The 16,674-nt window shown below is 41.0% G+C and overlaps 1 protein-coding gene across 2 annotated transcripts in view; it reads left to right on the forward strand.

Moving 5' to 3' along the window:
- Positions 1 to 16,674, forward strand: part of GFPT2 (glutamine-fructose-6-phosphate transaminase 2) — a 76,182-nt gene that overhangs the window by 46,926 nt on the left and 12,582 nt on the right. Inside the window, exons 2-12 of one of the 2 annotated variants that reach the window (XM_081185580.1) lie at positions 2,847 to 2,878; positions 10,358 to 10,465; positions 10,966 to 11,064; positions 12,260 to 12,385; positions 12,815 to 12,873; positions 13,220 to 13,354; positions 14,130 to 14,191; positions 14,430 to 14,509; positions 14,883 to 15,000; positions 15,411 to 15,574; positions 16,548 to 16,643. In XM_081185580.1, the coding sequence (XP_081041706.1) occupies positions 2,872 to 2,878; positions 10,358 to 10,465; positions 10,966 to 11,064; positions 12,260 to 12,385; positions 12,815 to 12,873; positions 13,220 to 13,354; positions 14,130 to 14,191; positions 14,430 to 14,509; positions 14,883 to 15,000; positions 15,411 to 15,574; positions 16,548 to 16,643 (1,054 nt within the window). In that variant the 5' untranslated portion in view covers positions 2,847 to 2,871. Of the gene's footprint in view, positions 1 to 2,761; positions 2,879 to 10,357; positions 10,466 to 10,965; positions 11,065 to 12,259; positions 12,386 to 12,814; positions 12,874 to 13,219; positions 13,355 to 14,129; positions 14,192 to 14,429; positions 14,510 to 14,882; positions 15,001 to 15,410; positions 15,575 to 16,547; positions 16,644 to 16,674 lie in introns of those variants that run through there. The other variant, XM_081185579.1, reaches the window with a different exon arrangement.

The raw sequence follows: 16,674 nt of genomic DNA on the forward strand, positions 1-16,674 counted from the left end.
AGCCATTATGATTCCTTCAAAGTAGGAGGCAGGCAGCTGGAGGGGTGAGATGAGGAAGGCCCATGTATTTTAAGAAATAAAACATGTGCAATCCCATATTTGGGTAATTAATTAATAAGTGCCACACTGATGTATATTCAGGCCACGAGGGGGGATGTCAGGTCATACGGTACATTGTGACACGGGAGATTACACTGTAATCCTTCAGGTGTATGGGAGTTGGTTAAGATGAAGCAAAGTCAGTTTCTTTATTATTACCTCATAGATTAAGGCTGAAGCCTGTTATGAAAAACACTGGCACTAATGATTGCCTGATTAGCTGCAACACAATAAATGATAAGAGTGACTGAGAGAACTAGATAAGAACCTAACCTGAATCCAATTAGCTTCATCTAGTCCAGCACTTTAACAGTGGTCCAGACAGGGAGCCACATACCTCAGGGAAGTTGACAGGCAGGGCATGATCTAATAGCCACTGCTTGTTGTTTACCCCAAGAATCCAGAAATCGTAAGTACACTGCCTATCTTCATGGATGCTCCATTTGGCTTGGCTTGGCTCACAGCAATCAGTGAACCTGCTATCTATTTGTGTCTAACCTTATTTTGAACTATCCATTCTTAAGGAAATCAGCCCTGAGTGCTCATTGGAAGGACAGATTGTGAAGCTGAGGCTCCAATACTTTGGCCACCTCATGAGAAGAGAAGACTCCCTGGGAAAGACCATGATGTTGGGAAAGATGGAGGGTGCAAGGAGAAGGGGACGACAGAGGACGAGATGGTTGGATAGTGTTCTCGAAGCTACTAGCATGAGTTTGACTGAACTGCGGGAGGCAGTGGAAGATAGAAGTGCCTGGCGTGCTCTGGTCCATGGAGTCACGAAGAGTCGGACACGACTAAACGACTAAACAACAACAGCAACCTTATTTAAAAGCAATCCAGGGTAGCAGCCACCACTGTTATGTTGCAGTACTGAATTCCTTGTTGGTTATTTGCACATTATATAATTATCTGTAAGTTATATAATTACCCATGAGCAAATAAATCTATACTCAGACCGATGGCTAGTGAGGAAGTCGGTGGTACTTACAGTCTTTGAGCTTTGTGGTTTTATGCCCTGAATCCCACCTGATGGGAACGTATACTATGCAGTTTAAAATGTGGCAAGCTGCATTTTGGGCTCCCCTACTCATTTGGCTGAGTGGGGCCCTGGGCTTTTGCCCCATAGTCCTGCCCTGACTTCTACCTGCTGGATGAAGCCCACAGAATGACCTTGGACAAATCAGGGTAAAGACAAGATAATCTGAATGGAATTGGTCTGAATACACATTTAGTGCCCTGAACAACAAATGAATCAGAATGGAATGGATATACTTCTGCCTCAATTTTGAATGCCTGTAGTTTTTTCTTCAGACCAAATGGGTATGGGGGGGATCAGGGGGAGTGGGCTGAGCATTCCCACCCCACCAACCTAAGAATACTGCCTGCAATCTAAACAGACTCTTTGTACAAACATGCAAATGGTCTGTTTTGACAGCAGACCAAACATGGATAAATCAGAAGAGAGGCCTGACACTGTGATTCTGGCTTTTTCTTCTTCTTTGGCATTGGAAATCACTTTTTAAAAGATTTGCCTTGAGAGAGTATTTAAACCTCTTTTGTTGACCATTTTTGCTTTCCATTTTTAAGTTCTGGCTATTTCCACCCCTACCACCAGATTTAAAACCTGGAAAGTTTCATCTGCCTTCTATATTACTCTCTACAAACGATGGACCATAGCTCAGTCTTTGCATGCAGGGAGCCTCAATATCAGTTCTTGGCTTCTCCAGACAGAACTGGATTCTGTCACTGAAATCCAGATCCATGGCTAGTCAGGACAGACCAGAGGGGTGGCAGAATGTTGATCAGGATGCAAAATGTAGATCGCTGGGTGATTTGCTGCAGAACAGCACAGGCTTTTCACACCCAAGTGTTTAACAGCAGAAGCAACCAAACAACTTTTTCATGCCTAAATTAGGCAGCTGAAATGAAGAAATCACATCAGGTGTAGCCTGTTGTGTGAAAGGACTGTGTCCCCTGTTCATTCTGGCACTGGAAACAAAACTCCTAGCCACAGAATGTGCTCAGAAGATCAACCCTGCTCCTTATTCGTTTGACTTTTGCACTTGGCCTTGCTTCGTAAAGCTTGGGGTTCTACTCAGAGAACGAAATGGGCCCAAGAAGACTGACTGTGTTAAAGAGCACCGATGAGGCCTGAGCTCAGCTTCAACGTTTCCTTTTTTTAAAAGGGAAATTCCCTTATTCCGAATAGGATTCCTCGCAAGAAAAGGGGGAAGTTGACAGCTATGTTCCTATGCTTCTCTCTCAGCCTCACGTATCTTACGGGGTTCTTGTTGCTGGGAGACGAAGACACCCCGGAAGAGACCTGCGTAGTCTGTGAAACCCACTAGCAGCGAGTAAGAGACACGCCCGCCTCACTCCATCGCTACCGGGCGCCTTCGGCTCACTGCAGAATCGCCACGCCGCTTGAGGGTGCCCTGAGGCTGCTCGCCAACTCCGTAGCAAGCCAGGAGGGAAGCGCCGAGGCCGCGAAGGGTCCGCGCCTGCGCCTCTCGCCCCGTCTGCGCTCGGCCCCACAGGGGAGGGCGACGGCCAGAAGCGGGGACCCCACGCCTCCCGCCCCCCACACGGCGCTGAACTCCCTTCTTGCGCGTTCAGCCAATGAACCCGCCGAGGGGGCTGGTCCAAGGCACGTTATAAAAGGGGCGGCGGAGGAGCGACGCGGTGCTGCGCTCGGCGTGCTTTGCTGGTACCCGACGAGAGACGGCGAGAGGAAAGGAGGGTTTCTTGCGGGCGGGCGAGCGAGCATCGGCCATGTGCGGTGAGTGAGTGAGCGAGCTCCGGGGGCTGCTTTGTTGCGTTTCTAGGTGCGGAGCGCGAGGGAGCCCAGGCATCATGGAAAAGGACTGCGGGCAGATCCACTCGGAGAGGTGGGGGGGGGACTTTGCAAAGGGAGACTTGGCATGCCTTGCTGCTGTTCTAACCATACAGGGGGCCCTTCCATTTTTGCGGGGAGGGGGGCCTGTGTAGATTTTGTGGAAGCAGAGCCGTATTATTTTCTAGGGAGTCAGAAAGGGGAATGAACTGAAACCCTGACCCCGCCTCCCCCCAGAAAGAGATGCTTAGCGCTTCCTTTCCCAGTCAAGTCCCCCCCCCCCGCCCGCCATCCGGATGCTTTTATTGCTGTGCCCTCTGCTTCCTCCGGGTAGCCATTGAGCTGCAAGGCGACCGTAGTAGCAGTATGCTCTGCCCTGGCTTTCCTCCTCCAGAGGTTTTGTTTGTTTGCTTATGGAGGAGTTTAACGCTCCATGCTCTTTATGAGAGCAAAGCCGAGCTGTTAAACTTAGCTCTCTCAGCAAAGGGGGACAAGAGGAACTTTCTCTCTCCCTGCCTCCCTTCCTCTCTCTCCCCCAATCTTGGTCCTTTAAATGCTCCAGGTACAGTAACTGAAATTCCAGAAAGACTTGCAAAATGTATTTTTAATTGACATTAATGTCCTTTCGTGCAAATGTTTCTGAGCAATAGTTTCCCTTGCATTAGTAACGGTTAGCGTCTCCTTCCTACTTGGAAGAAAATCTGAACAAGTCATAAAAAGAGGTTTTCTGGTCGAAGATGCTGACCTCTCCTACATGGTTAAAAGGTATTTTGAGGGCTTTCTTTCAATGGGACACTGGCAGACGGTAACATTTGAAATGTTCAGTTCATGCCCCCCTGAAATAAGTAGGTAAAGACGTGCGGAGATCTTGGCGCCACAAAGCAAAGACCAAAGGATTGCCATTTAAAGGCTCATGAAATCACATGGCCAGGAACTTTCCCTTCCTGGATTGCCCTGTGTTCATGGTAAATGGGTCATCTGACTTGGTACAGCTTGGGCACAAGTCACTTTTGTGCATCACTGTTCAACCAGTGCTAGGAAACATGGAATTGCACCTTTCAGACAATAGCCTTCCTTAGTCAAATGTTTTTAAAAAGAATGTTCATTGTATGTGCATCGGTGGTGGCACATGGCCCCCTGTTTACAAGAACGGAGCCCTCTGCACATATGGTCTCTTGTATTCATTTAGCCTGGGAGGGAGGAGGCGGAGCCAGCTACCATTATGCCCACCCCCCATCATGCGCATTCATTGAATACACTTTTGAACATCTGAAAATGGCTAAACTGTTGGTGTGATAGCAGCATAATCCTGATAAAAGGGCCTAGCCATATGCAGAATGGCTATATATGAGCAGATCTCTAAAACTGTGCCTGCAATTCCTTATGATATACCGTATTTTTTGCACCATAACACTCACTTTTTTCCTCCTAAAAAGTAAGGGGAAATGTCTGTGCGTGTTATGGAGGGAATGCCTACGGGTGGCATGCCTACGGATTTTCCTCTAAAAACTACGTGCGTGTTATGCTCGGGTGCGTGTTATAGAGCGAAAAATACGGTAATTGCTGTTTCAGAACATCTGAGCAAATGAGAATTGCTTTAGGATAATTACCCTTAAAAGAAACAAAATCTAAGGATGCTGAAAATATGTTAAGTCAAGTAAAAAGGAATGGAATACATCAATAGGTATGGAATAAATGCCCGAGCCTATGTCTGAGAACTGGATTGGACATTATTAATTCCAAAGCTGAAAGGAGATGGCCTGCTTCAGATTTGTACATTCAGAACAGGAAATCACCCACCGCCACAGTCCAAGCAATGTGTTATCTTTGAAAGGTGGACAAGAAGTGCCTTATATTATCGGTTTAAGAAGATTCTCTTCCACCTGAATTTCATTAAGCGACCCTTCTGCGCTAAAGAAGATCTTATCAGGAATGACCCATATTACCTGTGGTTAACAATTCAAGATTTTTTAACCAGAAATTGAAATAATACTAAATGCTAAAAGCAACACATCTGTGGTTGTAGAGCAGAAAACAGGGATATTACACTGTTCAACTAAGTTTTAACTAAGGAGTGGTATAGCTGACTCAGTGTGAAGTAACAAGAAGTATGTGATTTCAGTGCACTCAGCCTTTCTAACACCCTTCACTGCTGCCATGGCAACCAGGCAATTTTGGTGATGCAAAATGAATATGTAAATAAGAACACTGTTCCAAAAATGTCACTGGAAGTGGGGAGTGGAAGATTCCTGCTTGTAGCTGAAACTCCTTTAAAATACTCTTGGCGAAACAAGCATGGTTATATAAGAAGTTTTAAAAGCATAATTATTTTTCAAAAGAAAAATTCAAAACATATAATACATTAAAATGTCATATATTTTAAAAACTTTTAACAGAGGTTGACAACCTTGTTCAGTCCTGAGAACACAGCTGTAGCTTGCTTGCTTTTGGCGATGTTGCTGCTTCCATTGTATATTTTTTATATTATTATTATTATTATTATTATTATTTTATTTTATTATATATATATTGAATTCATATACTGCCCTATACCCACAGGTCTCAGGACAGTTCATGGGATAAAATCACAATATAAAAAACACAAAATACATAATCAAAATAAAAACAAGAACAACCCAATAATCCCCCTCCCCCCAAAAAATAATAATCAGAGAGGTAAAATAGAATTTTAAACAGAGAAAATAAGCACCCATCAGGTATCATCTAGGAGTAGATTAAAATATCAATTTAACTGTCTTTCAAATCAAAACATTTTAGCCATTGTAACCATTCATAGAAGCTCTTTTAGTACCAAGCCAGATTGGATATGGTGGATTTTTGTGACAATCTCTTGTGGAAGACTTAAACATGAGCTCCATGAAATAAAGGGGAAATGAGGAGAAAAATCTGACTGTGGATCCCTTTTTAAAGACTTACCTGCAGATTTCCTAAGCCAGTGTTTTTACAGGTGGTTCTTTCAAGACTGACCTTTGCAACCTTTTGCCATGCTGGCTGGGGCTGATAGGGATAGTAGTCCAAAACATGTGGAGGGCACCAGGTTGGTGAAGCCTCATCTTGGAAGATGTTTCTGTGAAGTTTTCAAATGGGGGTTGAAGGCAGCAGCCTACCCCTTTGGCTTGCCCTCCAGTATCTGAAATCCAAGCAGATATGAGAAACCTACGAATGTCCAGGTGTGGGACTCCAACTTTTGCCAGCAGGACCAGTAATTAGGGAACATGGGAGTGGGCTTCAGTATCATCTGGAGGGCTATGGGTTTCTCATCTCTGTTCTGAAGGTACTACCTCTGAACATGAGGGTTCTCTGTAGCAGTAATACTAATGGCTGTCGAGAGAATGTGAGTAACGACTTTTTAAAAACTATTTAACTGGATTAAAGCTTAAGGTTCAGTAACATGCCTGGAAATGGTGCACAGCTGCAACTGAAGTATTGGGAACTAATCAGTTTGTCAAATTGACTCCATGATAATACAAAACTGCAGTTCTGAGATTGTAGAATGGCAGGAAAACATCTTGAAGATGGACTATTTTCTATGAACCACAGAGATACAAAGTACCTAGAGTGGGAGCCTAATCAAATAGAATTACTGCTGCAGAATATCGTTCCCAGTGTAGAAGATAAATGGTAGGTCTCTAATGCTCCAAGGCAGTACATATTTAAAAGCTGAAGGAGTGGAGTGTTGACTCATTAGTCTCCAACTATGAGACACCCCTATCTTGATCCTGGTAAACTTACAAGTACTGACGTTTCTTGAGGAATTTCCCCACTGGAAAACTCTCAATGACCCTTTCTTTACCCACCAGTTGCATTCCTCAAAGAGGAAGTGAGAATTTCAAAGCCTTGATGAGAGATAAAGGGAGCCGTTTTAAACAAAGATGAGCTTGTGCAACTTCTAGCTGACTCTGCTTGAAGAAGTGTGCGTGCACATGAAAGCTCATACCAGTAACTAACTTAGTTGGTCTCTGAGGTGCTACTGGAAGGAATTTTTATTTTATTTTATTTTGCTTGAACTTCAGTTTTTAAGTGCCAGCTCAAAGCATGAAGGCTCTTTCCCTCACCCGCCTTTGTAACTTGAGTCTTTTCCTGTACAGAATTCCTTCTGTGCGATCCTTTAAAAGCAACCCGATTCTTTTCAGTTTTTCTTCAATCAAACCAAATGATTAAGTCAGCTGTAAGTAGGAGTACTTAATGTCATCTGTTATCTCCTGCATGATAAAGACAACAGCATGCTGAAGGCGGTAACATGAAGCTGTGCTTTTGGGAGCTTTGGCTGGGAAGTAGGGTCTAAAAAGAAAATAAGTGAGGATAATGAGGGCAAAAGGGAAATGGTCTAGTTAACAATAACAGGTTTATTGTACAACTCAATAGAACTCAGTAAAACTCAAAAACATTGTTCAGTCTGTGGTTGTTTTCTATAGCTCTCTCCACATAAGCTTGTGTTTTGTTTGTCTCCAAGTTGCTGCAAGACACATCACTGTTTTTGCTATTGCAGACGTATACTTGAAAAAAATAATCATTCAGTTTCAAGCCCCCCCCCTTGCTAATGCTGCCACTCATAAAAGGTAATGGCATTAGCAATAAATGAAACTTAAAACTGTATTTGCAATTTGTGCTAGAAGCTCAGGCCAAAAAGGAACTTACGTTTTGTTTTATTTTAAAAATAATTATGATGGAACAACAACAGATTCTTCAGTTTCAGGAAAGGAAGAGGTCTGGTTCAGATTTTGTAACGTTTGTGACACATTGTAGCAATACTTATTTTTAAAAAGGCAAATACAGTGGTACCTCGGGTTAAATACTTAATTCGTTCCGGAGGTCCGTACTTAACCTGAAGCTGTTCTTAACCTGAAGCACCACTGTCGCTAATGGGGCCTCCTGCCGCCGCACCGCTGCCACGCGATTTCTGTTCTCATCCTGAAGCAAAGTTCTTAACCCGAGGTATTATTTCTGGGTTAGCGGAGTCTGTAACCTGAAGCATCTGTAACTTGAAGCGTATGTAACCCGAGGTACCACAGTACTTATTTTTGCCTCTCTAAAAACTCTATATCAGCTACTGAAGTTCAGGTTCCTGCCTGATCACTACCAAATTCATACTGACTTGCTCTAAAATATAGGCTATTTCTAAACAGCTCCTAATGCCCTCACAGTGTCCTGTTGAGTAGCACATAAACCTAATTAGAAGAGAGAGGACAATCTGTTTGAGGAAGGAAGTATGTGAGAAGGGGAATGAGTTTAACAAGCAGTGGAGGGTTTGGCCACAGTCTAGCATGGAGTTAAGAGCATGCAAGCCCATTGACATTTAATGGTATTAACTCTGTGCTGGAAATTTTTGGCCTTCTTGTGTGCGAAAGTGAGCAGTTAATAAGTTAATAGAAGGCACAATAGAATGTGTGTGCTTGAAAGGAAAATTTCTTTCCCATGACCCAAAGAATCTGTAATATATTCCTTGGCAGCCCAGGCTCTGCTATCATTTTCAGTGAAGTCTCTAGTGGCTTCTGAGTCTCCTGGTATGCATGAATAGTAGCAGTGCTAGAGTTCAGTATAAACAAGGAACCTTTACCAAACACAGGACACTGGCTGCACTGTGGACAGATCCCTCAAAAGAGGCCTTCCCTGAAGTGATAATACACATAAAGACATGATGCCTTAATGCAGGAAATCTGACAGGTCTTGAAATATACATGTTGTAAAGCACTGGTTCAGAAAGCAGCAAAAGGGTCATTTCTTTTCTTAAAAATGAGGATATGCAGAAATGTTTAAAACACTTCTCTGGAAAAGTAGCAGAGAATTTGAGCTGAGCACATGGAAAAAATGTTAATAGCCAAAAATTTAACAGACTTTCTTGCTGCCTCGGGGCAACTTTTTAATGTTACTATTTGCAGTCAAGAGTTATAACTGATATGTTTTAACAGAAAACCAAACAAAAACACAAGTCTTCAATACATTGGGCTGGGGGTTGTTATGTAACAGGCTTTGTGAAATCTCAGTTATATTCTAAAAAGTTTTCCTTTTCAGGTCTGTTGTAAAAATATCCGCTTTGCACATCTTCTTTTGAGGGGTGGGAAATTGCTGACTAACTTTTGCTCCAAAAGTACAAATCCTTCTTGGTGTCAGATAATACATATTTGACATGACATGTGTAGTTTCAGATGTGGATACTAAATGATACAGTTTCTCATTTATACTCATTTGTTTATTTATAATTTCATTTTATGTACAGTACCAAAAAGGTGGGTGGGGGGGGGAATTACCCATAACAAAACAAACAAGGGAGTATACAGAAGTTTTCAGGTACATAATCAATTATATGCTTGCCCAACTCTTGCCCAAATCTGTTGTAGCCTATCTGTAAGATATCTCCAAAGGAGTACCAACATTGGAAAGATTGCATACCAGGGATGAAGAATAAAAATGGAAAAGAAAAGTGGGAAAAGATCAGTGTAATTAATACATCTCACATTCTGAAGGGATGTTTAAATAAATTAGGGCTGGGAATTCAGACCAGTTGAAATTATTTCACCAACTGACTGGTCAGATATTGTCAAATAATTGCCAACTGTTTGTAAAGCATTAATTTTATTTGGCCAAGAAAAAAGGTACAAAGCTGTGGCTTAAGGGAATGCTGTAGGGAAGGGAAATTGGCTTTTAGTTACAGAACCTACCAATCTGGAGTAGCAAAGAGCAGCAAAAAAGGATCCAGCTTTGACCCCCACCTGTCCCCAAAATGCTGCTGGCTATTGGCAGTAGGGTGCTATTGGCGGTTTCTTCTACCTACCCACTGTTTGAGCAGGTGGCCCCCTCATCCAAACCCTCTCCAGCATGGCTAATCTGAGGATTGGGACTGTCTGTTAAGCATCAACCTGTTTAATATGATGCCAATTACAAAAACAAATTAGTTTAACTGTTAAGGATGAAACTGTTCCCTGGCCATGGTAACAAAAGACAATACACTATAATATGCAGTAAGTTTCCACCTCAGTTAGTGTTCTTGACTTCATGAAATATTTGACCATGATCAAAGTAGGTGGTCAATTTATTGGTCAGTTGACAGTAATTTGATCAGTCAGTTGACAAGTGTGCCAATCATAAAGCAACCCGTTAATTGGTGTCCTAACCTGGCAATGTCACTCGAATAAATTAAATCCTTGATACTGACTAAAATTGTGCAACACTTTATGATATTGGATTGGGTTGCCCCATTCTAAAGGTTGTTGCTTAACTACATAACAAACTTCAACTGAGTAACAAAACAAAGCCCCAAACCTCTATAATGATAGGATTAAGCCTTATTGGATTTGTTGTAAAATGTAGCACTTTGAGTTTATAAGACTTTATATGTGCTTCTGAGTATGTTGTGTAAGCATATTAAAGTACCAGCTTATCATTCTTCATTTCAATACCCAACAGGAATCTTTGCGTATCTGAACTACAGGGTGCCTCGGACCAGGAAGGAGATATTTGAAACTCTCATAAAAGGGCTACAGAGACTAGAATACAGGGGATATGACTCTGCAGGTATGTGAACAATCCTGTTGTGCAAAATTTCCACAGCAGTGGCCAAGTTGGTCTCATACTGTAAGAAAAACAAAAGAGTCTTGTGGCACTTTAAATGCTAATAAATTTATTATGGCATAAGCTTTTGTGGACTCTAGTTCAGTTCATCAGATGCATAAAATGACATCTTAGCTGGCAAGTACATAAAGGAGAAGATTTTAAGGTGGGAGTTGAATGGCAATGAGAGGCAGATATAGCCACCATTGATAATTAGAGCTTGGCAGAACAATCTAAACATCCTTACATTGGGCTGCTTATTTTATTTTAGTAGGTAGAGGTATTCCTCCACCCAGTGCCCTCATGAATTTTTGCTGCTTTTAAATCATTTGGGGCTTGTCTAAGGTACGATGAGCAATACAAATGCTTTACCTCAACACCAGTTGCCTAAACATTCATCTGGCTGTGTAAGCAATTGTATGTGTTAACTAAGACTGTACAATAAGTTGTGTTCTGTATTTCAGGTGTTGCAATTGATGGGAATGATAATGAAGATAAGGAAAGGTACATTAAATTGGTCAAGAAAAGAGGAAAAGTGAAGGCTCTCGATGAGGAGCTGCAAAGTGAGTAGAAAGGGTGGGATTCAACTAACAAGCCTTACTAACAACCAGCACAAGGGCTCCGGCTGAAGTTCTCCACCTCTAAGCTAGCATATCCATTGCTCTTCTTTGTGAACTGTGGTGGTTTGTGTATCAGGCATGTCCAAAGTCCATTTCGGGGGCCTAATCTAGCCCACCGGTCGATTTAATCTGGCCCTTGTGGCAGTACAGTGGTATCTAGGGTTACGAACTTAATTCATTCCAGAGGTCTGTTTTTAACCTGAAACCGTTCTTAACCTGAGGTACCACCTTAGCTAATGGGGCCTCCCTGGTTAGTGGAGTCTGTAACCTGAGGTGTTACCTGGGGTAAAATCCTAAGAAAATCCTACGAGAAAAAGCTCAACAACTTTGGTCGGCCCTCAAGCATCAAATCTGGCCCTCTTTGAAAAAAGTTTGGGCACCCATGGTGTATACGATGTCATCAGAACTCTCTCCTATTGAGAAAGATTCATCATTAGCTACAGTGGAGGAATGGTTGTTAAAATTACTGGACTTCAGTGGGATGATGAAATCGATATTTTTAATCTGGGGAAAATCATTGCCAGCATTTACTAAAGATTGGAAACTTCTTACCTTTATGCATGAAAAAGAAAAAGAACTTAATGATATCAGGGTTTGAGAATTGAAGATAATAATGTTGGTTTATAGAAGGTGGATTTTCTGGCTGTTATCTTGGAGTGGGTGTGTTGAATAATTCTCCCTATATAGCTGACATATTAAGAATTGGAAGTTCTCTTTTTATTTTCTTTTTCTTTCCCTCTTTTTCCTCCCTTCATCCCCCCCCCCATTTTTTCTCTCTAGTTCTGTTGGGTATTTCTATTTAGATTAGCTTTTTAGGCTTAACGAAAAGGTAGCCGATATTAATCTTCATATTTTTTGTGCAAGTTTCAAGAAAATTAATTCATTTAAAAAAAAACTCTCTCCTGTTGGTACCGATGAAATAAATGCAGCCAATATAATATGGACAGCCCAGTTTCAAGTGGTTTATTGAAAGTATAGAAGCAAATACTTCCACACAGTTTAGAATTTACAAATTGTCTCTCTTTTATAATTAAATAGAAAGTTAAGACTCTGTTCGTTACATATTTTTGTGACTATAATTTGAATTAAAAGTGGTTGGGATTGATTTGTGTGTGTATTGGTTTGATTTTGTATACAGAACAAGATGGTCTAGACTTAAAAGCAGAGTTCGAGACACATTTTGGTATTGCTCACACTCGCTGGGCAACCCATGGAGCACCAAATGCAGTGAACAGTCACCCACAACGATCAGATAAAAGTAACGGTAGGTACCCTCTAAAAAAATCTGGAGTTGCACCAGAGTAGAAATTCCCAGAAACAGCTTTTGAAACCAGTAGACTGAAATGAATTGTTTGTGCATATTAGATAAGGCTGGTGATTACATCAGATATTTTTTCAAAGTAATGTGGTTTTGCAAAGGTGCAACTCCCAAGGATTCATGAAATTAGGGAATCTGAAGCAGCTGAGGCTAGAATGCCAGGATTCCATTCACAAATCAGATTGGAATTCCTACAAAACTCCTTTCATTACCAAAAATCTAGTGACAGCAGCCCGACATAGTCACTGAAAGAGGAAAATAATGTAAAGAACTTTGCAGATTTAAAATGCTATTTAGAAAAGATTCCAACTTTAAATCTTTGAATTAAGCTGTTATTGCTCATCTCTTTTTTGTGTGTTTTCCTATTTCTTTCAGAATTTGTCGTTATCCATAATGGGATCATCACAAATTACAAAGACCTAAGGAAGTTTTTGGTAAGCTGAAAACAACTGGATGTCCCAAAATGTGTGTGTGCCATTTCAGCTCTGTGGCCTGGTTAGCTTTTGCTCTATGGCCTGGTTCTCATGATGCGCTAAGCCAAACCTTGGCTTAATGAAACCATTTTTACCTAGTTCAGTGGGGCTTATAATCAGGCAAGTGTTTATAGGATTGCAGTCTAAATGAAGTTTCTCTATGTGATTTTTGATAGGTGGTAGGAATGATGATAATTGTGATTGAAACTGTAGATGACACTTGATTATGTTGTATGCAGTCTTAAAATCCTGATGGTAACACACAGATCTAAACATTTTCTTTTAAAAAAACACCCCACTATTCCAGGAGACCAAAGGTTATGAGTTTGAATCTGAAACAGATACTGAAACCATTCCAAAGCTGATCAAATATGTGTATGACAACCGGGAGTCTGAAGACATAAGTTTTTCTGTCTTGGTTGAGAGAGTCATTCATCAGCTGGTGAGTGGGAAATTTTCTCTTTATTTCCTATAATAAATAGTGTTTAAGACAATATGAAACTACTTTTCATGTATGAAGTTAAAATGTGGAAATAACTACTCAGTTTTGTTCCGTTGGGAAAACTTTAAAGAATTCTTTCAATTCCATGTTTTATTTTGCTTTCATTTTTAATAAAAATACCATCTTGTTACATGCAGCCCTGTGCCTGCTGGTTAAGAGTGAGGTGCAAACCCAGAAGAAATAGAGGAAACTGTAGTATATCTGAGCACAATGATTTTCTTTTCCTTCAGAAATATCAAACTGCAATAACCAGAGCACAGTCTTGCCATTTACCATCTCTATAGTTCTCAGATGAAAAGTTATAGCATCAGTTAAAAGATTTCTAAACTTCCTTGTTAGTTTAATAGCCCTGGGACCATAGATCCCAAAGCTGAATGTGTAGAGTGAAGGTACATTTTCTTCCATCATGGTTTGGGACAGTTCATTCTTTCCTCTCTGTTTACTCAATATTTACTCTAACCTGACTAAATTTAATGGGGATTACCGTAGTCCCACACGTGTGTTTAGCATTGCTGACTTGTGCATTTTTTACCTCCTCATTTTGTGATAATCTTTTGTTTCTGACAATTCCTTGATGCCAATTGACAAAAGATTCATTTTTTCTCAAAGGGTCATTAGAGATAATAAGACAGGATCTTATCCTGGGTGTAACTATCATCCATGCCATCCTCCTCCCCACCCCCAACCTACTAATGTTTAATTCCCCCCCTCGCAGGAAGGAGCTTTTGCACTGGTTTTCAAAAGTATCCACTACCCAGGGGAAGCTATTGCTACCAGGTTAGTAAAAGTATTTCGTGTCCATTACTGTGTAATAGAAGCTGATGATATATGTAAAGCTGTGTGGGGTTTTTATACGTGGTAGTTTTAAGAGGGTTTTTTTTGCATTTGGTGGGGTCCATATTAATAGACAAGCACACAGAAAAGATTTCTAGTAGATATTTTTTGTTTGAAAAATTCAGTTTATCCTTAATAAAAGTTTTATAACTAATTTGCCTGTTGTTTCATTATTTGACAGGAGGGGGAGTCCACTACTTATTGGAGTTCGAAGTGAATCTAAGCTTTCCACTGAACAAATCCCTGTCCTATATAGAACATGTAAGTTATTAAAGCATTATAATCATACAGGTCTTACTTTTGTTACAGAATTGTTGAAGAAGTGAGTTCATTAAACACACACAGAAATGCTCATGTCACTAGAAACTCCACAGGTAGACATTTAGGGCAGTGAAATATTTGCATCAGCACAAGGATTAGTGATAGCACCCCTCCTCCTGTGTGCATCCCCAAATCCGTTCTGGAGCATTGAGTGGAAACCCAGGCCATATTTAGGGGGCAGATTGCGAGGAAGAAGGAGGACAAATCTTTGCTACACCTGTTTTAAAATTATGTAATTCTGTATTTCAACTTGATCTAGATAATGAATCAATCTTCACAGTTTGTGTGTGTGTGTGTGTGTTTTAATTGGCAGGCAACATTGAAAATGTAAAGAATCGATGCAAAACACGAATGAAAAGACTAGATAGTTCTACCTGCCTTCATGCTGTTGGAGATAAAGCAGTTGAATTTTTCTTTGCTTCAGATGCAAGGTAACTGAAAAATATGTGTGATCTATGTTAGCAGGATCAGTTTAGTTATTTACCCAACCGTTGTAATTCAATGGAGAAATGTAAATCAGTGGGACAGGCTGCTGCAGGCTGCAGCTTCTAATCCAGGCATGGCTAACCTGTAACCCTTCAGACATTGCCTCTTGAATACACTTACCATCATCTCTGGCATTGGCTATGCTGGCTGGAGCTGACATTTTGAATGTGAGAGCCTTTCTAGAATTTGGCTACCAAATACTCATTTGGTGTTGCAACTTTCCCATCTTTGTGTTGTGACCAAGACGTGGGGGTTGCATAATCCAAGCTCCTTTTTACTTGCACATGCAAGTAGAACAAATTTAAATTACATTGGAGATTCTGTAACTTAGCTGATTTTGCATTCTTGTTTGTAGCGCTATAATTGAACACACCAACAGAGTAATCTTTCTAGAAGACGATGACATTGCAGCAGTGGCTGAAGGGAAGCTTTCTATTCATCGGCTAGAACGCTGCGCTAGTGATGACCCATCTCGGATCATACAGACTTTGCAGATGGAACTGCAGCAAATCATGAAAGGTAAGGGCAGCTGAACAATCTTGCTGGTCCAAGGGCATATGAAGGAAACATTTACCCATTAGAAAGCAGGTGCCTTTCTGGTCAAACCTTAGCCACAGGAACAGCGCGAGAGATGGGCAGGGAGGAAAAAAGACAGTTTAAAAATAATGACAATAATGATACTTCAGTATCATTTCTAGAAGCTGGTGTCTTCCCAGAGCTGTAAACTGGTCCTGCTGATATTTAAGGCCTCAAGTGTACTTCTATAAAGAAAATTTAATAAAAACAATGAATATTAGTATGATGTTGTTCAAAACATGTAAAGCATCTGAGCAATGAACAGTAAATAAACATAGGCAGAAAATTCAGTAGCTGGCAGATGCGACTGTGAACAAGGTGGCTTTTTAATCGGCAGCAAGTTATCAGTTGCACTTGCACCTAGCAGATGTGCCTAAGGAAACACATTCCGCAACCTGGGTGATTAGAATGACATGACAGAGATGTGCTACGTCACCAAAGAAGTTAAGCTTCTGTTAATATTTCCATTTGTCCTTGCGATATCTCCTTCATAAGGGCTAGAAATCTGGAGATGCAGAGCTCTGCCCCCACCCCAGTCTGCTGGCAGGAGCACAGGAGGAGAGGGTGGAAGTAGAAAAGCCAGTGGAGTCTTAGCACAGTGCATGGAGGCATTTCCACTGGTGTCTTGTTTGTGGAGGCAGTTGATCCATAGCCCTCTGCCTCACCCTAATGCCCTTCAGCCACCAAATCAGATGAACTTCATCTTTAATTAAGTTTAGTTATTGTTTAGTAGAATTTAATATTTATAACGAAGTGAATTCCCATAACTTTGCCCAATCTTTCGCTAGCAACAGTTTTGACTTTTGTTGAAATTGCTGTACTATGCTTGGTTACTCTTGCTGCAAATTCAAGTCTCATTTGAACAGTAATAAGAAAGGCAGTCTGAAACTTAACTAGTCATGTTTTATAAAAACAGGAAACTTCAGTGCTTTCATGCAAAAGGAAATATTTGAACAACCGGAGTCTGTTTTCAATACCATGAGAGGAAGGGTGAACTTTGAGAGCAACACAGGTAACATGGGGGAAATTTTAATTCCACTCAA

This window comes from Podarcis bocagei (assembly GCF_964188305.1).
Source record: "Podarcis bocagei genome assembly, chromosome: 2".
In the NCBI taxonomy this organism is placed as follows: Eukaryota; Metazoa; Chordata; class Lepidosauria; order Squamata; family Lacertidae; genus Podarcis; species Podarcis bocagei.